The sequence below is a fragment of the Lathyrus oleraceus genome, chromosome 3 (assembly GCF_024323335.1).
Source record: "Lathyrus oleraceus cultivar Zhongwan6 chromosome 3, CAAS_Psat_ZW6_1.0, whole genome shotgun sequence".
Taxonomy (NCBI): Eukaryota; Viridiplantae; Streptophyta; class Magnoliopsida; order Fabales; family Fabaceae; genus Lathyrus; species Lathyrus oleraceus.
The window spans coordinates 47,636,600-47,660,283 of record NC_066581.1 but is presented as its reverse complement, the minus strand read 5'-3'; the positions used below and the strand labels follow the sequence as shown (position 1 = coordinate 47,660,283).

General features: G+C 34.6%; 2 protein-coding genes across 2 annotated transcripts; one reads left to right on the top strand and one right to left on the bottom strand.

The window, feature by feature from the left end:
- The first annotated feature begins 2,371 nt into the window (after window positions 1–2,371).
- On the top strand, window positions 2,372–7,936 carry LOC127132437 (protein DEHYDRATION-INDUCED 19 homolog 3). The gene is made up of 5 exons (XM_051061386.1): window positions 2,372–2,684; window positions 2,769–2,923; window positions 4,072–4,149; window positions 4,674–4,936; window positions 7,573–7,936. Exons 1-5 carry the CDS (start codon window positions 2,588–2,590, stop codon window positions 7,679–7,681), a joined length of 702 nt encoding a protein of 233 aa, XP_050917343.1. The 5' UTR covers window positions 2,372–2,587; the 3' UTR covers window positions 7,682–7,936.
- Window positions 7,937–12,120: 4,184 nt separating this feature from the next.
- On the bottom strand, window positions 12,121–15,804 carry LOC127132436 (uncharacterized). The gene is made up of 4 exons (XM_051061384.1): window positions 15,596–15,804; window positions 13,768–15,309; window positions 12,696–13,671; window positions 12,121–12,611 (listed from the first exon to the last, which is right to left on the bottom strand). The coding sequence occupies exons 2-4, from the start codon at window positions 15,307–15,309 to the stop codon at window positions 12,355–12,357; spliced, it is 2,775 nt and encodes a 924-aa protein (XP_050917341.1). The 5' UTR covers window positions 15,596–15,804; the 3' UTR covers window positions 12,121–12,354.
- Window positions 15,805–23,684: the final 7,880 nt, after the last annotated feature.

Here is a 23,684-nt window from a genome sequence, read left to right as displayed (position 1 = left end):
AGTAACATTTTTAAATATATTTATTTATTTTAGTTTTTTTTTTTGTGTTTCTTAATTATTTTCACTATATAACCTTTTTTTTCTATTAAACGTGCAACCCCATTTTTTACTTTATTATTATTATTATTATTATTATTATTATTATTATTATTATTATTATTATTATTATTATTATTATTATTATTATTATATTTCTTAATTTTATTTTAAATTCTTAAAATAATAAAAATTCACTTTTAAATAAATTTATTCACTATTTTGAAAATTAGATTGGTCATCAAATCAATAAGAGTACCGAATCACTAATTTATTGGTCGAACCACTATGTCATTGGTCGAACCGAATGATTAAACCAGATTAATCTAGGTAATTCGGTTGAATAAACTAGTCTCCATGAAGAAAATGTATAGTTATTAAATTGGTCGAACCAAATGATTCAGTCTCTAAAAAAATTAGGACACCTATAAATTTTCAAGATTTTAAAATATCATAATTTAACAAATTCATTCTTTAAACTCAAATTCTAAACATAATCATTGCACACAACAAAATAGTACATAATAAAAATATAAATAAAATAATCTCGAATAATAATATAATGCATTGTCTAGACAAATTAGATTTAAGGGGTGAAAGGTGTTCCAATTAAGTTTTAAGCAAAATCTTTTTATATTTTAATTTTTTTTTATCAAAACGGCGTCGTGTTTTGTGAAAAAAAAGAAAGTAGTTAATCTGTCGATTTATAAAAATCGTCGATTCTTCAACTTTTACCGATTTGATTGGTTTGGCCAATTCTCACTGATTAATAGGTTATTTGATCCACCAATCGAACCATACCAATGACCCCTTTGATTTTTTATTCGACGGGTTCAATTGACAGGTCCAATGCGATTTCTAAAACATTGAATTTAGCTTTTTGACTTTGAAATATTATATAGCTAAATCTTATTAATACTATTTTTTTCTTTTTTTAATGTTCTTATAATTTATTTAAATTTAATTAAATTTTTTTTTTTGGTTTTATTATTTTTTTAACACAATGGTTTCTCCTTCATACTTTATATCAGATTCTTCATAGTCATTACAACTTTATATATTTTCAAAAATTTTAAACTATTAAAAATTATCAAAGTTATTAAAAATAATTAATTCATATTTTTTTAAGAGAAACGTTACTAAAAATAGTAATAAAAAAATAAAGAAAAATATTCATCAAACAAATGTTATGTGATTTGTAAAATTAAAAAATTGCTTTTACCCAATTATTTGTATTCGAACAAATATCAATTAATTTTCTTAAATTTATAATATTTTATATAAAAAGAATAGATTTTAAAAGTAGATGATAAAATATATATTTTTATTTTCTTCTTAAAATACTATTAAAAAATTAGACTATCAAACAAGTTTTTTCATTTTCATATTTTTAAAACAGTTTCTAAAAACTAGTTTATCAAACAATTTTTTTTTTAATTTTCTTTTTTAAAATAGTTTTTTAAAATAGATTTGAAAAACAAATTTTAAGAACTAAAATTGAAAAGTGTTTCAAACAGACCCTAAGTGTTTCTATTCTAGAGGTGAAAGTTGAAGACCACGTCATCCCTCAAGTCACACGGTTTAAATATTTTGGGTTTGTAATACAAAATGATGAAGAAATAGAAGGGGTTGTAAATCGTCAAATTTAAGTATTTTATGTGACACAAAGGTATCACTCAAGCTGAAGAAAAAATTTTATCGGACTGCAGTAAGACCTGCGATGTTGTACGAGACATAATGTTGAACGCTTAAGAATTAACACGAGAATAAAGTAAGTGTAACGGAAATGAAGATGTTGCGTTGGATGCGTGATAAGACTAGAAATGATATGATTCGAATAAAATATTACAGAGAATGTCGGGGTAGCACATATAGTAGAGAGAATATGGTGAAAAATAGATTTATGCGGTTTCAACATGTAGTAAGGAGGTATGTAGATTTTGTGGTAATGAGAGTATATAAGATGGACATAAGTCAAATAATCAGATGAAGAGAAAGACTTAGAAAAACTATAAAAAAAATTATTAAGATTAGTGAAATTAGATTTGATTGTTGTTATTGATTTATTATTGTTTTTATATTTATCAAACAATTATTATAATATACTAAATACATTAAGTATTAAGTATTTAAGAAATTTAAAAAAATAAACTTTTGTTATAAATAAGACAAAAGGGAGAGTACTATGTTATCTTAACACAATGATTTAGACAAAAACAAATTTTAAAACAACAAAAGTATAATATAATTTATCTTAATGCAATAAAATTTTTCACACTTACCCAAAATAAACAAGAGTTTATAAATTAAATAAGACTCACATATGAGTATATTTGATTATCTCTAAATAAACATAAAGAAAATTTAATAAAAAAATGAAAGAAAGTGGTGGGCTATAAGAAAGGAGAGGAGAAAGGAACGTGTTTTTGGGTCGCTGTGTCTGTCTCAGAAATTAGTTACGAAGAAGAACAGAACCAACCAGCACCACCTCAATCTCAATCTTCAATCTTCAATCTTCACTTTCATTTCAGATTGAGATCCAATTTCATTCATGGACTCTGATTCTTCTTCTCCTTGGAACGCTCTTCTTTCCTTTTCCACCCTCACTTCCTCCAAATCCTATCTCTCCGCTCTTCAATCTCGATCAGGTTTCCCTTTTTCCCTTCCCCCACTCTTACTTTCTTTGTCATGCACTCACTCAATTTTTTTCTATTTTGTGTGTGTTAATGTAGATATGTTTATGGATGCTTTTGATGAAAATGATATTGACGATGATGATGATGATGTCAAGGAGGAGTTTTTATGTCCCTTTTGTTCTGAGTATTTTGATATTGTTGGATTGTGCTGCCACATTGATGAAGAGCATCCTGTTGAAGCCAAAAATGGGGTATCAAATCGTTCCAATCTATTTCTATTCAGCAATTTTTCACATTATCTAGATAAATATTGTTCAATTAGAGCTTGGCTGTCTTCAAAATTTAAACTGCTTGTTAGTTTATCCCTTTGTTCTCGGCACCAAGTTTAGACCCTTGAGTTGAGAGTTTAGGTTTGGACTGAGGTTTTACTCCTTAAATTATCACTCTCTCTCCAATTTAGTCCCCTGACATCTTAATAACATGATTTTATATACTTTAGGGACCACTCCCTCCATTTCTTCTTATAAGCAAAAAAAGAAAGAAGACTTTTTAAATTCATTCAATAACCGATGTATCTGGACTATATATAGATCAGATACATCAGTTATTCAATGAATTTAAGAAGTAGAGTTTTTGTTTATAATAAAAAATGAAGGGAGTACTTATTATTCCACTTAGTGAGATATGACTTGGTTGTTGTTCTTGATGTAGTGACTAGGGACGACTTGTTGTATTTACATGGTTTAGGGACTAAATTGGAGAGAGTGATAGTTTAGGGATTAAATTGATGGGTTATATCTTCAAGAGTACTGCTAGGTAATGAAGTTTGTTTAACATTTTATTAATTTTAAAGCTAATTGTTTTTGTTTTTTCATTTGGGACTGTTCGATATTTAGGGAACTCGTTCTGCTTTGGATTATGTTATGTTATGCTAGATTATAATACGCTGTCTCATTAGGATATTTGGCTATTTTGAGTTATGTTAACATTTGACAGACTTTTGCATATTTCATTTCCTTTAAAGAGGGTCTAAAACCAAGTCACAGAAGTTTTCTAGGTTTATTTGTTTGTAGAGTTAGAGTATCCTGTGTTGTTGATGGCAGATGGCGGTCCATGGTGGAGAGTTAAAATTCCGCCATACCGTCCGCTTTGTGGCACCTTCATAACGGATTATGGCAAAACCCCCACAAGATTGGCTGATATTTGCCATTGCACCAAGCCCAAAAACTGCCACTGATATCTGCCATGGCGATATTTGATAACTCTTAAGAGTACTCTACCTAAAAGGACTAAAGGAGTACTCGTGATTACTGTTCTACATCAGAAAAATTATATATGTATTTTTTACTCTTACCCTGCATTATTTATTCTATATAATTTTTTATATCCTTTTGTTCAGGTTTGTCCTGTTTGCGCATTGAGGGTGGGGGTTGATATGGTTGCACACATTGCTCTACAACATGGAAGCATACTTAAGATATCCTTTTCTCTTTTTGTTAATATTCGTTTCTGCCAACTCTTGCATGATCTTGTATACTATCATGTCTTTCAAGTTTCAAAGTTAATTCTGGTTCATTATTTAAGCATTTTGAGATATGTAGCATAAAATGAAATTGAACTATTTTTCTTCTATAACATTTTTCCAACAGTATACTTTTGTTAAGGTTAATCAAAAGTCTTTAACCCAACCCTCTTACATACTTGCCAATTGTATCGTTTTCTAAATGGATTACTGGTTTAAGATATCTGTGTAGTCTAGTCATGCCCTACTTATGTGTGTTTATAATCTTATATATTCTACCCTTTGCTGTTGCCTTTGTTGAATATACATGATTATGTTTCTAAAGGAAGATTAAAGTTCTGTAATCAATTACACCATAACACTGGCACTAGAAGATGTTTCCAGTTTAATTATATCTTAGAACTCTATTGTTATTACATTATTGTGTTGTGTTGATATTAACATTATATCGTAAATTGAATTCTTTAACTAGTGAATACATGCAGCGAAAAAGGAAATCACGGAAAGGTGGATCTTATTCAACACTGTCTTTATTGAGGAAGGAGCTGCGAGAAGGAAATTTGCAATCCCTTTTGGGTGGGTCTTCATGTACATTGTCATCGTCTAATGCAGCCCCTGATCCATTGTTGTCATCGTTTATATTGCCCGTAGCTGATGAATTTTCCAGTTCTCAAAGTCAACCCAACTTTCCTACCGGGACAAGGCAATCTAGAAAAAGCTCGGATGAGACTCTATCAAAAAAGTATGTCTATTTCAGTTGTCAATTTCCTTTTCTTTATTAAAAAAATGGTCACTACCTTTTCATGAAAATATGCTTACTTTTGCTCGTATTCCTGAATGTGGTGGTGATGTCACATTGTCCGCTTCTGCTGCTTTTCATGCAATATTGCTTTTGATAATTTGGACTCATGTTTGACATTGAAGAAATGGTATTGTTCTTGTTTAAAATCAAATAATGCCAGTTTTAGGTAGCATGGCTTGTGTTTTGTCGAGATTATAAAACTAGCTTAGGTGCTTAATGATTTCTACCCTTACAACTAGGCTTATCCTAACCAGGCACACCTTCTTCCCACTACTGAACCAATAAATCCCCCCACATTTGATGATACACTCTCAACATCAAATCTTTCCCACCCTTTCTCTCAGTCACATGTCCTCCTCATGTTGGCGACCACAAGACGCATATCGGAACCGGCGAGAAGCAAACACTAATTTTATTCTAATATTGACTGAAATGTAACATAAATATAGTGGTTTCTTCCTTATATTTCAGTTTCAACGAATTTGCAAAGAGGGTGCTCCTATTCTGGTGATGCTGCCCCTTGTTTTTCGCCAATCAACAACACCACCGAAACAGGAAAGAAACAATATATGAATTAACTTCTTTTCAACTCAGAAACAACTCAAGAATAGGAACATGATAGAAACTGGTATCAATATTAATAAATTTAGAAGAAAAGAGCATTATGGCGAAATTTGGTCCATGTAGTCAACCTCACTTAGTGGGATAAGGCTTGGTCGTTGTTGTAGAAGCAAAGAGCAATTTTATTATAATTGAATCCTGGAAATCTGTATTAAAACAGAGGAACAGTGGAATTATAGAGTATCACACCAGAAACTGAAACAAAATACTAACATAAAGACACTAAGAACAAATTGGCATGCGGTTACCAGAAAATTCCCTAAAATAAATTCTAGAGTCTTGGTCCCCTCCCATAGCCACTCAATAACTATCCAGTAAGCACTTCCCCCTTCCTTTCCCTATTTATTCCTAAATATAAATAACATAACTGACAAATGATAGAAACATAATTGCCATAATAAGAAGTCTTACAGAACGAAATTGAAATCAAAATCAACAAACAGGATTATCATCAAATGGAGGTGAACATGGAGGATGATTATAAACAAAAACAAAACAGATACAAATGGTGGGCAGATGGAGGTGACCCCGCGCTAGGTTACATAAATGGAGGTTGCGGGCGGAAACAAGAATGGAGGCGCAACTAGAAACACGAACAAAGAAGGGAGTCGCAAATGTATGTACATGAGCGGCAACTTGAGGTGCAGAGTTGGGATTGACAACCTAAAGGTGTTGGTAAATTTAGTGAGACTGGGGTTCCTAACCTAGAGTTCCATTGCTCTTTACTTCACAATTTTGTTTGCTTCATTGTGTCCATGTTGCAGCAACAGAGGTAGGAGTTTTAGATTCCCGGTGTTAGCGACGTCTCGCGGTGGTGGGTCATGGGAGGGAGAGGGGGGAATTCAGGATGTAAGGTTTACAATAAATTTAGTGAGATTGACTGATCCAACAGCAAGTAAATGTTGTGCAACATACACAACATATTTACCTATTGCACCGTAGAATTCGCCTTACAACTAATGGCATGATCATTATGATTACTCGTAATTTTATTGGGAGATTTTTCTGTAAATCCTGTGTCTTGCAACAGTTCTTGTACCTCCAAAGATGAAGACAGTCTCGAATATTACTTGACCACTAACCCTGAACATATGAAAATTTGAACTTGTAGTACATAAATACTTCTCCCGCTTTCCCGGAGGCTAATAGATTTTTGATATGCTGAGGTAGGTTGTCTGATAAAAATGTTTTTGAAAAGCTAAATGAAAAACTCATGAATGTTTCATTTTAGCAGATAAAGCATGTTGGACAGTTGCTGTGCATTGTAGACAAATATGTTTAGTTGACCATTTTTGTGTACTTGAACTGTCTCCCTCACACATCCCTAATAAATTGCGTGATTTTATGGATCCGGAACCCTGCTTGGCCCTGCATACTGTACAGCCTCTGAGAGGTTAAATTCAGGCAGAGTTATTGATAGCAGCCGATAGCGGCGCTATCCCGGGATAGCGGCCCTCCGCTATTTGATGTTTAGTGGGTAGCGGGAGCTAGGTGCTAGGTGCTTTCCGGTTCGAGTGGGTTTGAACTGTTTTGAACGTGAAAACCCAGATTTACCCTTAAAATAAATAAATCTGGTTTGATTTTACATCTGTTTTTCATTAGCTCTATTTTTTTAATAGTCATTTAATGATTCAATTCCTCTTCTTCCTCTTTTATTTGTGTGGTTTTATATTCAATATATGTTTTATAGATTTTTCATATAATTAGTCTAAAAAATAGTTAAATATTGGTTATCCCGCCATTCCATTTTATCTACTTGCTTTAAAATATGAACTTTTTATGCCATTAAAAGTATGTCATCTCTGTGATGTTCAACGCGTCTCAGTGCCTTGTTGCAAAAGAATGAGTTGTTCTTCCTTGCCAATGACATGTTTTCAGACAGCATACACGAATGCATTCTCAACCGTCTCCATGTACCTTATAGTTTTCTAAACGTGTCTATTGTTTCTGTTCAGAAAAGTGGAGACACCTACCTTGTCAGTCAAGGATAAGGAAGAAAAAGAAAAAAGATGCGAGTTTGTTCAAGGGCTATTGCTGTCCACCTTCCTTGATGACATTTCATGAGGGAAATTCGTCGGTGATGATTGCTTGTTGTTACAGTGGTGTCGGGCTTCTTCATCAGACATGCGATCCCTACATCCTATGGTAATGCCTAGTGAAGTTGTGAATGTATTTGATCTTAGTGAAATAAGATGTGGAGAATTGTATGTAATTTATGTTGTATGTGAACTGAAGTTTGGAGTTCAAATGTTTCACATGTCCTTTAAGTTCAGACCATCAATATTGAATGAAAATAGAGAAAGTTACTTTCCTACTGTACATGATATTCACATTTGTCTTAGGATTCTTTGTGATATCATTGTTGGCTGTCACACTAATGCCAAAAATGGCTGCAATTCCCCTCCAATTTTCCATGCATCATACTCTTTATCTCCTCCAAAAGTATTAATTACAGATTTTTAGATGGTTGAACCACTAGACTGAAAAATCATAAATATACAGTAAAAATAGAATGATAAAAAGATAAAATGGTGTAAAAACTTGTTTTATTAATTGTGTAAAAAGTTCTACAACTTCATAATTTTATACTTAAAAACTATTTTTATTGGCTAAAACGATTTGACCTATATAATTTAGCATTGCTCGACTAATAACTACTTTAATGTGTGATTTTCCGGCTGCTTGGGGATACATAGTGACCCATGTTCAATCTTTTCTTTCCTCTTCCATGACATTTTTTATTTCTTTGATCCACACATCTACTACTATTTTCTCAAAGCATGGATATAAATCAATAACGACTAAGTAAGGAACACAAGTAAAATATCAAACTATCTTGTTCTATTGAGTCTTGACCGAGTCTAATGCTCTATGGCCTTTATAAGCCTAAGTAGATTTGAGAAAGATTCGAGTCCCTCATATTCAATTGCCTTCTTATCCATTCGTTTGGCCTTGAATTCGTTTGCTTGATGGTTTTAGCTAAGTATTTATTCTTAGGTGCAAACAAATGTCGTGTGTTATATTATTGGTGGATCTTGAATAGTGAGATGATGTGTTGGAAACAATAATTAATGTGCATGAACATTGTCATCATTTGAGGAATTCTTGTTTCCTAAGAGCCAATTGATTGTATTGAATCCTCGTGGAGGAATTCTTGTCGCCCAAAAGGCAATTGAATGTTGGATCTTCACAGAAAAATCCTTGTCACCCAAGAGGTAGATTGTGCTAAAGAGGCAGTTGATTGTGCTAGATCCTCGATGAGGAATCTTTGCCGCCCAAAAGAAAATTGATTGTGTTGGATCCTCACAGAGGTACCCCTGTCGTCGAAGAGATAATTGAATGTTGGATCCTCACAGAGGAATTCTTATCACCTAAGAGGCAATTGAATGCTAGATCCTAATACTGGAATCCTTTTCGCCCAAGAGGCAATTGAACGTTGGATCCTTAACGTGGAATCCTTGTCGCCCAAGAGACAATTGAATGTTAGTTCCTCATAGAGGAATCCTTTTTACCCAAGAGGCGATTGAATGATGGATATTCAATAATGAATACTTGTCGCCCAAAATACAATTAATTGTGTTGGATCCTCAATGAGGAATCCTTGCAGCACCAGAGACATTTGAACATCGGGTCCGCAAATAGGAATTTTGGCTGTCCTTAAAGGCTGTTGTGCAGTGAGACTTAAGCAAAGAATTCTTAGTAAGCTCTTTTTGAAAGGACCCAATCGCCTTAAAGAAAATAAGTAAGCAGACATAATATAAGAAAATCATCTGAATGCATAAAATATCACATTAATGAAACTCCGAAGGACTAGATTACATAAAAGTCCACTAAGGACATGATGACAAATTTCAAAAGGAAGGGGGACTGCGGGCTGATTGGCCATCTTCCTGAGGTTCCTTTCTTCTTGCACGACCTCCTCGCAAACAACTTCCTTAGTGAGAATCTCATTCATCTCAATGTGGGTGTTATCTTGCTCAATTGGAACCCCCTTCTTAATGCTAGAGCCACACAAGCTCGAGTTAATGACTTTGCATTTTTCAAGATCTCGTGTTTGAGGGATTCTAGACCATGATAATTTTATTGAGCCTTGTAAGGAATAACCCAAAAGGATACAAACTAAGTTAGTTACATCAATATTGGGCAAATGCCGAGCATTGGGCCATAAGTCGCCCAAAATGCATAACAAGTCGCTCTGCTGGGCCTGGGCCTAGTCGCCTTAATCGAACCACATTTTCCTCTTGATTCAATGAATGGGGTATGCGACATACGCTAAATAAGTCAAGTGAAGGCGCATAACCAACTTCTCCAAGATTGCAGGTAGAATCTAGTCCGACTCCCGCATCTTTAACCAAAAGAAGGTGAAACCACTCCTCTTTATCTCTGACCCAAGACCAAGGAATATCGTATATATAACCCTCTTCCACATAGGGAAATGGATCTCTAATTTTCAGGAAATCAAAGTCTCTCACAACCCTACGTGATTAGGTCTTCAGTACACTCGAATACCTTAAATACTCAGACAATCCTACACAAAAAAGACCACCCCTTATTGTACTTTTTAACAACATGTATGTTTTGGAATTAGCCTACACATACGGAAAATAACCACGTGTCTACTAATTTGAATAATCTACAAATCTTTTGTGTTTATACCTCTATCCTAAATGATTATCCCTTAACATATGACAAATTGTTCATGTGCAAAGCATTGCCAAAAGACGTTGCATATCAATAAGTCATATTACTCTAGGTGGCCTTCATATCATATGTTCTTGTCCATATGAAAGTTTATCCTAACTATACATATCATTATGCATTAGGTTTCAATAGAGCTAACATTAGAAAAAGTATTAGGCTGGAAGTTATAAGTACAAAATATCTATGGTATAAGAGTCAAATAATCATATGAAGGTTTTGTCATTGCAATGATTGAATGGCTTTGAGTTAAGATTCATGTTTGAATTTGGTTCCACTAAACTTATTGAAATGTAGAGGCGACTTAACTATCATCGAAATTGACTCGTTTAGTCTATAACTCTTATTTATTGAACTTCATTTTGAACTATAAATTTAACAATGTCAAGAGATTATTGCGAGAATTTATACATTATATCATTTATTCTAATGTGGCTTTCTTGTCTAATGAATTACGTATTCACAATTAATCACTAGAACATCTGATGAACAAACCAATAGATCTTCAGAAACACGGAGAAGAGATACAAATGTAAAAACTTCAACCGTTATAGAATATCATTAAATCTATGTGAGACTAACCTTTTAGATGTCAAAGCTAATGGTTGTTTCATGCTATTGAAACTCTTTTCTGAACTCAAGTGCATGTCAAACTTAATTGTGACATGAAAAACTAAACTTTTCAATGGTTCTAACTATAGTGTTCTCTCAAACATGTCAAATTTATTGTTGAACATGAATTCTTAAATTTCTATCATAGTAATCCTAAGATTCCTTTCACACAATATCGCATCACAAGTAAACATTAGTAATTGCAAAACACCACTTAATAAATTTCTTGGCTACCATAATAAATTTCCTTTCCTTGATATTACTACTATTAGTAAGTTCTTGGCTACCATAATAAATTTCCTTTCCTTGATTCAACTCTAAAGTGAAGAAGAATTTTGATGAAGAGGTACATAATAAATTTCCTTTCTTTGATCTTGATCACTAACCAACACCTATACATCATTAATAACCGGCTTTAACATCTCACAAGTCACATTCTGATCTCAAGCACCAATAAATTAACATCATTAATAACCAACACCTATAAAATTTAAAAATATATAAAATAAATAAGTTCATATGTTTATAAATAAATAATTAATAAGTTTGAAAATTTTAATAAGATTCTATAAATAAAAAAATTATCAATAACCTTTTATTTAGAGAAATAAGTATTGTTTAAATTGTATTCCTCCTATTTCAAAACAAATGAGGCAAACTGATTAAAAGATGTATAAGGAAAAAGATGAAAACTATTTTTAATAAAATACATTTATCATATATTTACTTTAGCCATTAATGCAGTGGAATATTTTTTTTTTCATTAGAAAGTCCAATTTAAAATATATTGAATTGGGAGGAATACAAGTAATTTTAACTAACTATACAATTAAAAATAATAATAGTTAATGTTATATTAAATATTGAAATGAATCAATCATTTAAAAAAATGTAATAGGCTATTTTAAGATAGAGCAAATAATTATTTTAGAAATATACTCATCATTACTCTCTTTTTAAAGTTAACTAATCGAATCCACGCTTATTAAAAAATATTGTAAATTAATATTATATTAAAAATTGACGAGTTAATTTTTTTAAATAAAATGAATATTATTTTATAAAGATTGCATTGTCAGTGGAAAATATTTTATAAAATAAATATATTTATAGATTTTCTCAATCTCAAGAAGATCAATGAGATTTAAATCAACACTAATGTAAGGTATAATTTTAGAGAAAATCCTAAGATGTAAGAAATTGTAACTGAGATTTTTAACATTATGAATCATTCCTCCAGTTATTGATATCTTCTGTATATGCAACAAAGTAAAGTTTAGAATGAACATAATGAAGTCTTTCTGTGAAATGTTAGTAAACCATGTCAATGTATGCATAAACAAGTAAATAATAAATTCTTGTCCTAACTTAATTCCTAAGAAGAAAAAAAAGGTGTGTCTCTTTCGACACATTTAAGAATGTTTTGTCTAAATTCCTAATCTTAACCACTGTGAAGACATTCTTGTGTCCAAAATCCTTTTAACCACATCGCCTACAAAAGAATCAAAACAAGAGGAGCAGCAACCTTTCATCATACTCGTGTGTCCGCCAGCAATTAATTCAACGTGGGGACATACGGACGGTGGAGGCGCCGAACAAACCTCGCTTGTCTTGTGCTCGAGTCCACAAGCTGCAAGTATGGTATGTGTAGAACTCCTTGCAATGTCTTTGAATGTACTATAATCTGAATCAATACATAAAAGACATGTTACAAGAATTCAAATTCAAATAGCATGAAAAAAAGCAAAACAATGGATAGAAGAATTACCCAAATCGGTATCTTGGGACAATCTCTTGAGATGGATTTTAACCATCGACTGCAACTGTTCCTTTACAATGTGCAAGTTATCTTCTTCTATGATAGTCGGAGGAATAATACTACGCTCGGTGACAATGTTTGATCTGCTGCTGAACGGGTGGATTGGTTCAATATCTGATAACGTGCGTGTCCCCGAAAATCCAGGCCATATAACCGCATTCATAGTCGCGTTGGAAAGCATGGTTGAATCCTGAACCAATGACCTTCTTGAATTGCTTATTCTTGTGGAGAAGTGATCTCCGTTCTGCATTAATGGAGAGATGTTGTTGCCTAATCTCTCCTCAAAAAATGTGTGATAGGATGTTCCTACATCATGTGTCCTTGTATATTGAGATGTCAGTTCCCTCCTTTGATCGATTTCCGAGCTATGCAAGTTACTTATTGTACTGGTTGCTGAAATACCGTTAATTCTGCCAGTCGTAGAAGTCATTCTATCCATTGATCGTAGCTGCTGAATTTGACGGTGTATCCGTCGTCTCTCTGATACAGTTGGTGCCCCGCCACCAGACATCGGAGAAGCTCCTTCTGCACTTCTGCCCGAAAATCTAGAGGATGAAAGATGTCCAAACCCTTGACCAAAAGATGTATATGGTGATGATGACATCAAGTTCAGGTCTATACTTTCTCGTATATGAACAGGCGACGGTCTGGAAGGCTGGCTTTGGGTAGTATCTCTTAAATCAGCAGCGCGTTCTTGAGCTTGGGAGTTTAAAGATGCCAAAGCGACCGGTCTACAACCATCACAGTACCAATTACCTTCAGGTACTTCTCTCCCCAAACCAACACAATAAGTGTGTGCCGGAGAATCACATATATCACAGAGTAGCATGAGGCCGTCATCTCCACCTAGATTGCACTCTGAACAAATAACGGACTCGTATGGATCAATGTAACTCCTGAGTTCTTCTTCAGTTGGCTGATAAACCTGAATGTAAAATCAAAACATTTTCATAAAAATCAACCAATTGAATTTCAAAACCATAAGAAAAAAGTCAAGATCTTCCAAGTGAAATCCAAATACCTGATCACGCTCGGGCACTTGTATCACTGCTTCTTGCGCTGTTGCTGATCGTGTGGGCTTACTGATTGTTTTGAATCTCTGCTTACACAGAGGGCAGCGAGATTCAACCTTTGACCACTCCATAATGCAAGCAAAGCAAAAATAGTGAGTGCAGCTGTTTAGTATTCCCCTTACTCTTCTTTTATTTTCCTCAGACAGACAAATTCCACAGACCTGCTTTGTCGCCTCAATTTTTAACTCCTCGACTTTTTCCTTACCCTTTCTTCCTTGAGATTCCTCTACCTTTTCCTTACCCTTCTGTGCTGGAGGCTTCCGTTGCTGATGTAGATCTTCATGTACTTCAACCACTTCATTTTTCATTCGAAGAGAAGCTCTCCTCAAGTTCCTTCTTATATTTCCGCACAACTCCATGGCTTCTCTCACCTGTTCTTTTTCTTCCTCAGAGATAGTAAACTCGTAATCAGATGGTCTAGTCTCACAATCGGAACCGGAATTGGCATCTTCAAGGAGAACCCTTCTCCTTTTATGGCCTGGTTTCTTTCTGCTATTTGTTCTGATGACGGGGCCATTGTCAAATAAATCGTCTGCATCATCATCACACTTTACTTTCCTCCTCGATCCTCCACTCTTTCCTCTTCTCTTTCTCTTGGTCTTCTTTGAAACTCTAGAGCGACTCCTTTTTCGACCTCTGCTAGAAGTTGCAGAAACCCTTTTCTTCAAAGTCTTCTTCTTTCCCATTTGAATGCCATTGTTTTTCTTCGTTATACCCCTCGTTTCTTCTTCCTCCTCATCTGTGTAATCTTCTTCAGTCGGTATAAATTCCTCGTCTTCATAATTGAAATCCTCCTTTTTCTTCTTCCTGCCCCTTCTTTCTTCTTCCATCGGTATAAATTCTTCATCTTCATAACTAAAATCCTCCTTTTTCTTCTTCCGCCCACTTCTTTCTTCTTCCTCTTCGTCCGTGTAATCTTCTTCCTCAGGTATAAATTCGTCATCATCATAATTGAAATCCTCATCCTCGTCATTTCCATCTACCTCTACCTCTTCCACCTCTTCTTCTACCTCTTCCACTTCTTCTTCTTTTTCTTCTTCTTCTTCTACCTCGTCCACTTCTTTTTCTTCTTCTTCTTCTTCCTCCTCTTCTTCTCCATTATAATCATCATCTTCTTCTTCTACTTCTTCATCTTCTTCTTCCTCTTCTTCCTCATCTATTTCTTCTGCATATGTAATCCTCTGTCTCTTCCGCGCAGTTTTACTCACATTCTTCCCCTGACGCCGTACACCCGTTTTAGCCCTCGATCTATTGAATTTCGTCACCGGTCGAATCTCCACTTCCGCATCCTCGTCTTCTATAAAACCATCAAAACTATCCTCGGGCGCACATCCATCTAAAGAAAAACAATCATCCTCAGGACAATCAGACACATTCCCCGCATCATCCGAAACCACATAATCCTCATCGGAATCATCAGAACCACCCCCCTTTGACCTAGCCCTTTTCCTGAAACTACCTTTGCTACTAACCTTCCCTCCCTTTACCATCTGTTCCAACACACAAAACAAAACCTAAATCACCAATTTATCAAAATAACAAAGAATCAAATCAAATTCATCTCACTTCATTATCCTAATTCCTTCTATCTTATATTCATCTCTAATGAGGTAACAAAGATCCGATTCATCAATTTGCATATCATAACCACAATCAACAAAATCAACAAAATAAAAACAAAGATTCAGTAATTAGTATGGTCATAAATTGTCACAGATCAAAAAAAGGAAAAAGATAAAGATGAGATTTCACATAGTTAAGATGAGAATCTTATACCTGAGAGAGAGAGAGGAAGAACAAAGCGAAGCACAAAGGATCGAAATTCAAGAAAAAGTTTCTTTGGGGCAGTTTCTTTAACGGTTTGGGTTTAATAATAAATTAATATTTAATTATGCATTTTCTTTTTCTTTCAAAATTTTAGAGAGAGAGAGAGAGATTCAGATTTTTCATTCCAGAGAGAAAGTTCAAATGGAGTTCGCAATTTTGCGATGAGACCTGTGTGTAGGGTAGGGTCTAAATTACTATAATACCCCTCTGAGGACGTTACCTTGCGGTTACGAGGGTGTTGCTTGTTTATGTGTTTTGTCTTCGGTATGATAATTAAATATTTTATTCATTTTTTTTTTGTAATATATGCTTTAAATCATGGAAAATGGTAAAAATATATTGAGATTGAATATTTAAAATACAAAATTTATTTAAGTTAAAAAAACATGAATTTGAATATTGTTTTTTAAATAAATTAAAGGTAATTTTTTTACATAAGTACTTTTGTTATTTACACTTATATGTAACATCTTTTAATTTAACTTATATAACGTAGACATTAAATATTTGCACAATAGTTTTACTATATATAAAAATTATTTTATAGAAGTGATGTTTAAGATAAAAGAAAAACATGTTAAAAGAGATTTCAATTGAATAATTTAGTTTTATAATTTTTTTTAATATCCAACTTTACTTCTATTTTGATTAGTTCATAATTTTCTATATAAACTCGATTAGTGTCATTCAAGTTAGAGAATAATAGGTTAAGTATTTAACTAATCACTTATGATTAATATAATCAGTTATTATAAGATATTACTAAAATATTTTGAAGTATTGTTATCGAATGCTAATTATTAATTAATTGTTTGATTAGGTTATGTTTGAAGTAGATTATTATAAGTTGATCCATCTTGCTGTTAGGTCTAATGAGAGATATCCTCGATTTTTAACTATTTAATTGTTGTTTTATTAGACAATTAACTTTGTCAATGAAAACCTAGATGATAACAAAAGTAATTGTTATCTCACACATCCTCTCACTAGTTACCTCTATAATCCTAAAGATACACACAATTAAAGACATTATTTAGGTGTGGAACATGAAATAGTAGTGTATGGATGATGACCATTGTACAAAGGTTTTCTAACGCGATGGTATGTCTTTCTAGTGATCGAAGAGAGGGTACGTGGAAGGTTAACACTCTAACGCTCAAGTCGATAAATAAAAGATGTGAAACTTAACAAGTAGGTAAGGAATCGTACTATGGGGAGACAAAGGGTCACCTTTGTATACGAATGGTGGTTAGAACAATCATCGGTAGATACAACATAAGATGCAGGATGTCCCGGAGTGTACACTAATAATTGAGATAAAGCTGATGTTATGCTTTAGTGTGGTGCATTAGTTGAATAGACACCTGACAACTCTTATTGGATTAGGCATTTGTGTTAGGCCGGTCTTAGTGGACCGCTTGGCCAGTACAAAACAATTTCCCCACTAAGTCCTTTCTTTTAGATATAAGTTAGGATTATTGATGCAAAAACTTAGAAGTTGGTCTTTAGTGAGTTACGTCGTGTAAGTGGGAACTTGTCAAAGGAAGCTTTAGGAAGATGAGGAGTTTGTATGAGAAGTCGAGTAAGGTTGGTGACCTTGGGAACATGGGCATTAAATGCCCATCACATCATTGAAATGTTATTTTAAGGGAGGCCTTGCATGTGGAACCATGCACTTAGAGTACAAAGATGTATCCCTTAGGGTATTTGTGTGGACTCGAGTGCAATTATAGATGTGAAGTCTCATTTGCGTTATTGATCGTGACCTTCGATGCTCATTTGATTATGCTTTATTGACCTTGTTGCCCTTGGTGGCCTATAAATTTTGTGAGCAAAGTCATTTACTTTTTTCACCTTTATTGTTTCAAAATGATATAGTTTTCTTCATTTCCTTTGCGATTTTACGAATACTTTTTGTAATCTTTTTGTGTTATATGCTCTTCGTCCTAGTTGAAAATTGATTCTTGTGTTTATGATTATTTTTCTCTCTCCACTCTTCAAGACCTACTAAATATTCAAGGTACTTATCTTTCACCTCTCTTTTTCAATTGTTTGTATTTGATTTCTTGTCATGGCCAATATAGGAAACTCAAACATCTAATCATAGATTTGAGTAGTGATGGAGAGGTTAACGATGCTTCATCTCAGGCCAAAGTGATAAGCCTAAATTTTTTATATTCATTGTCGTTAGAGAGATGCGCCTTGTGGTGATTTTCGTAGAGGCTAGGGAGAATGTAAGTATGGGGGATCCAAACATGGACGTTGTGGAAGTGATAGGTCCCCCGGAGCTGATAAACGTTGAATCCAATTATTCTCAAGAGATATAACTTACTTCATTTAGGATTTACCTTAGAGTAGTAACCATTGGATTCAATTTTCCTAGCCTCCCCACGCCATACCTAGAGTGTGTAAGTGATCCTATACATGAAAATAAGGCCTAGATCTACATTAGAGCTTTTAAACGCCTTAATGATCATGATCCCATCAACAATAAAGTTAAGTGGTGCATATAGTTTCAATCGCGTCCTCTTACTCACACTCATAACTTTTAACTTTTTGACACTGAGGCAAACATGGTACGATAGGGACAACAAGATCTTAAACCTCATGTTGATATTGATCAATATTCATGGTTGGAGCAAGATATCTTAGGGATTAGATTTGTCTTCAGTAATAAACTCATATTAGAGAATGCCTAATATGACGTAAGCTTGTCCTCTAACTAGACGGTATTACACGTCGATGATAATAAGATAGTATGTAGTCGATTCAATGGATGTGAAATGTTAGTGGGTGAGTTTTTATTCTCCAGAATGAGGTTTTGACTCCCCTTCAACGATTTTGAAATCATGGTTATGAATCATCTAGGGATTCCTCTTTCGCGGTTGCACCATGTGAGATGGACTTACATTAAGGTCTTTCAATGTTGGTGCAAGTAAAAAAATCATGTCCCTACTTTGACATTTTTCTTCCACATCTTCCATATACAACTTACTTCGACCAATAAGAATCTGCCTCAAGGATTGCTTGCTTTTAGACAAGGGAATACAATTTTGAAGTTTACATGGATATCTTTAGAAAAATTTAAGACATGTACTACCTGGTTTCCTATCTTATTTGCGATGCTCATGAAAGCTTCAGAGAGATCCAGATGGGTTATGTGGATGGTACGGGCCTCACCTCGGGGCACTTAACTTCCCTTACTCATAATACTTGTCTCACAAGAAGAGGAATACTTAAAAAACAACTTGGTCAAGTTTTAGGATGATCTAGGTCATGTGGACGATGTATACCCTTATGGTAACAATTATCCTAAACATAGAATGGGCCAACAAAAAGGAGAGCCCGAGAATATTTGGTGAGGAGGGAAATTTTTCTTGTTTTTGAATACTTGGTGTTTTTTCATTCAATTTCCTTTGAATGCTTATCTAATGTTTTCTATTTTGCATACACCATAAGCTTCCTTCAAGCAATTATTAAAATGAATAAGGGGTTAAAGAACACACATTCTCCTTCTGTACCCCTCAAGTTCAACTCGTAGAGGTTATGGTAGAGGAAAAATAGTGACTGGCTTTGGATATGCAAATTGAGTGTTGGAACCATTGGCAACAAACTCTTAGGATCAACCTAGGTATGGAAGGACGAGAGAAACAAAACATGGAAAATTCAATGAAACCCTAGAGCCATGAAGATAGTTTATGATCGGCCAATAAACCAAGCTTCTAAGAGATATTCTTTGAGGACGGTGAGAAAAGACTCTTATATAAGGATGCTAGATAAGGGTCATGCAGTGGATGCTCATGCTTCATAAAAAATCCAGGACATATGGTCTTGACACTGGGAACTTGCTCCTTTAGGGAACTCAAAATGATTTACCCTCTTATTCTTCGCAATCCTTTCTCTTCACCCCTAGGCTGAGGTCGGGTAACGATGTTCAGAATGCCTTTATGGACAACAACTACATCTATTTTGCACGTTTGGCTAAACTAACTCGGAGATAGTCAATGGTAGAGATATTCTACTACTTGCATAAGGTAACCCCTATAATGTCTTTTGGTGTTGTTGGCAAAAGTGATGTCCTGGCCCCACACAATCTGAGGAGGGAGAAATATGTTCTTCCAAAGTGTTGTTATGGCTTTTGTTGCTAGCATTTGAAATCTACCCTTCTGTATATAGATAATCTTCACACCAATCTTGTAGAAATGCAAAAGCTTTTTAAGAATGTTGATGAATAGAAAAAGAAGTATGACTTTCCCTCTACCCTATATATGAGGGTAAAGGAACTTGAGAAGCTGATCTATGAGAATGAGAAGGATCCGGGAAAAGTGCAAACATATTGGACTGATATTAAGGCTTCTTTTGCCAGTGTCAATGGGTATATTACCTCCACTCACTAGATCTTAAAGGACATGGAAGCTACCTTGAAGGATTTGAAGGTAGATATTCGCAACCCTAGTGTGAAGATTTTGAGGGAATGGTTTCCATTCCAATCAAAAAGTAATAGATGGAAATATTTTTTCCTCTAATGATGATTCAACTTAGTAGATTATTTTTTATGTCTTTGATTTATATGAGGCAACCATGTTGATCTGTCCTTTTTAAAAAACATTTTATTGGCCTTTGGACTTTCCTTCCCTTCCCCTAAGTAAATTCTTGGTTTGAGGTCGAATTGAATGATGTCAACTCTCTTACACTGGAGTGTCTAGATATTAGTGGAAGGTTAGCTTTGTACACCATATACGCATTCGAGATTTATGGTTAGCTTTGTCCTCCAACGTAAGAGCCAATTGATAATCTTGAAAAGTGAAACACCTCATGGGAGGGTCATAGAACTGCATCAGGGTATGAACTGATGTAATGTTCATTTCAGTGTTGAGAATACCTGCGAGATTCCCACGGGCCTTCTTGAAATCTTCTATGTGATCCAAAACCAGATGAGTTCCCAATCCCTTCAAAGTCTTCAATCGAGGTTCCATAAACTTGTAACTGAAAACACCCATTATACAGGATTCATGCTATCTCTGAGTACTTGACAACAAACTAGGCTCTCGGATTCCCTAGAAATGCATATGCAAAAATATTTATATGATGCAATGATGATTTATCATATGCAAAGGTTATGCAACAACATGGCACATTTTGGATAATCTGAACATTCTACTTGATGTTGGTTCAAAGGTTCGAAGTTACATGAGAACTAGAGTATGTAGGAGCTTAGTTTCCAGCAAAAAACCAATATCCCACTCACAGGTTCATACTAGTCTTCAAGGTAATCCCTAAAAGGCTTCCCAAAGTCATGGATTCAAATGAAAATACTCTGTCATAGTGAATTCTCACATGACAAAAGTACTCCCGAGTGAATCTAGTCTAGGTGTGGGTCTCGTGCCAACCCAATGCGTGAAACCCAGGTCAACACGACTATCCATGAGTCTATCCCGTGTGTATACTCAAGCTTGGGTGTAGAGCTTATCTCAAGTAACATCAGCCCAACCCAACAACAACAAAATACAGATATCCAGAATGGGTTAGCAAATGAATATCTAAAGCAATAAAATAAATGCAATAAACAAAAATGATGATAAAAGCAGGAAAACCATGAAAATAAACATCCAAGAAAACAAGAAAACAAACAAAACTAGGGTCGACTCCTTCTTCGAACTAGGTTGCAGTCCCTAGTAGAGTCGGCAGCTGAAGCTAGACAGAAATATACCCGAACACGTCACACAATCGAACATACAACAGAGTCGCCACCAAACTTTATTTATCCCTAAAAGAGGGAAGGGGAAATATAGATAAAACCCAAGGGGAAAGAGAAATGGGTAAGGAAGTCGGTTATGCAAGGGGAAGGTATTAACACCCCTCACATCCATAGTAATCCATGGGAACTATTTTCATTGCTCTTGCTTGGATGGGTGTTGCTATCTTCGTGTAGCTGCAAAATAGAAAATGGGTTAGAGAGAGTGCTCGAGGAGGATTGGGGCCCTCATGCCTATGTATTCTCATATTGTAATGAGAAAGTCAGAGCGTCGTAGTTCGTGGAACCAGAGAAAGAAAGGGGGGAAAGAAAGAAAAGTGCTCGCCAAGGATTCACATCCTCGTCCCTACGTATCCTCATTGTGCAATAAGAAAGTCAGAGCTCCATATTTTGGAGAACTAAGACTGAAAGAAAGATAGATTGGGGTGGTGTTTAAACCGGAAAAGACTAGAAACTGACTGAAGCGGTATTTAAACCAAGGAAAAAGAAGAATTAACTAAGAAAGGAAATATAAAAGGTGGTGTCAAAACCAAGAAAGGGTGTTAACCATGAAGGTGATTAACCCAAAATTGTGGTGTCATAACCAAGAAAGGAAAGGTAAAAGTGGTGTCAAAATTAAGGAAATGGGTGTTAAACATGAAGGTGATTAACCCCAAATTGTAGTGTCATAACCAAGAGCAGAAAGATAAAAGTGGTGTCAAAACCAAGAAAAGGGTGTTAACCATGAAGGTGATTAACCCAAATTGTGGTGTCATAACCAAGAACAGAAAGATAAAAGTGGTGTTAAAACCAAGAAAAGGGTGTTAACCATGAAGGTGATTAACCTAAATTATGGTGTCATAACCAAGAATAGAAAGATAAAAGTGGTATTAAAACCAAGAAAAGGGTGTTAACCATGAAGGTGATTAACCCAAATTATGGTGTCATAACCAAGAAAATAAGATAAAAGTGGTGTCAAAACCAAGAAAAAGGGTGTTAACCATGAAGATGATTAACCCAAATTGTGGTGTTATAACCAAGAACAAAAAGATAAAAATGGTGTTAAAACCAAGAAAAAGGTGTTAACCATGAAGGTGATTAACCTAAATTGTGGTGTCATAACCAAGAACAGAAAGATAAAAGTGGTGTTAAAACCAAGAAAATGGGTGTTAACCATGAAGGTGATTAACCCAAATTGTGGTGTCATAACCAAGAACAGAAAGATAAAAGTGGTGTCAAAACCAAGAAAATGGGTGTTAAGCATGAAGGCGATCAACCCAAAATTGTGGTGTCATAACCAACAACAGAAAGATAAAAGTGGTGTCAAAACCAAGAAAAAAGGTGTTAACCATGGAGGTGATTAACCCAAATTGTGGTGTCATAACCAAGAACAAAAAGATAAAAGTGGTGTCAAAACCAAGAAAATGGGTGTTAACCATGAAGGTGATTAACCCAAATTGTGGTGTCATAACCAAGAACGGAAAGGTGAAAGTGGTGTCAAAACCAAGAAAGGGGTGTATAACCATGAATGTGTCAACCCAAAATGTGGAAAACAAATTATGGTGTTTAAACCAAGAGGAAATTGAGATGGTGTTTAAACCAAAAGGAGTTTGAGATGGTGTTTAAACCAAGAGGTAGTTGAAAGGAGAGCCATAGGTCTAGTTGCAGACTTGATAGTAAATTGACTTGAATTGCACTAAAGTCTATTAATAGAGATGAGTACTCCGAGCAACTTGGTCATTTGTCCCACACCTAAAATATTCAGAACGAGGATATGAATTCTCCCTCTCACCCCTTCTCTATTGCTTAAGGCTCGTGACATGTAATCTTTGTCAATGTCTGACAAGTTATTGAAATAGGTTCTCATGGATTCTCTGTGGGGATGAGGCAGATGGTTGATGCCTTGACTTGAACTTGAGGTCTTATACTTGTTGGGAATATTGAGATCCAAGGTAATAGAGACCAGTCTCATCAAGTGACCAAGAGACTTATGGTCACTTGACAAAGACAAATGGAATGTGTGCAAAGTCAAAGGATATAGTTGATCAAATGGGATTTGATTAAGCTAAATCAAAGGGAATGAGATGGATAAAACACACAATGCATGATCATAAAAAAACTAGAAAATGGTCTCATTTTTAGGTAACCCAAGAGTAAGCCATGTGTGTGAAAAAGTGTACTAAGTCTAGGTCTCGTTGTTAGGTAGCCTAAGAGTAGGTCATGCGTGCGTTAATGTGTGCTAACCTAAACAAATAAATGTGATAAACAAAGGCATAAGGCAATGGACAATAAACAAGATGACAA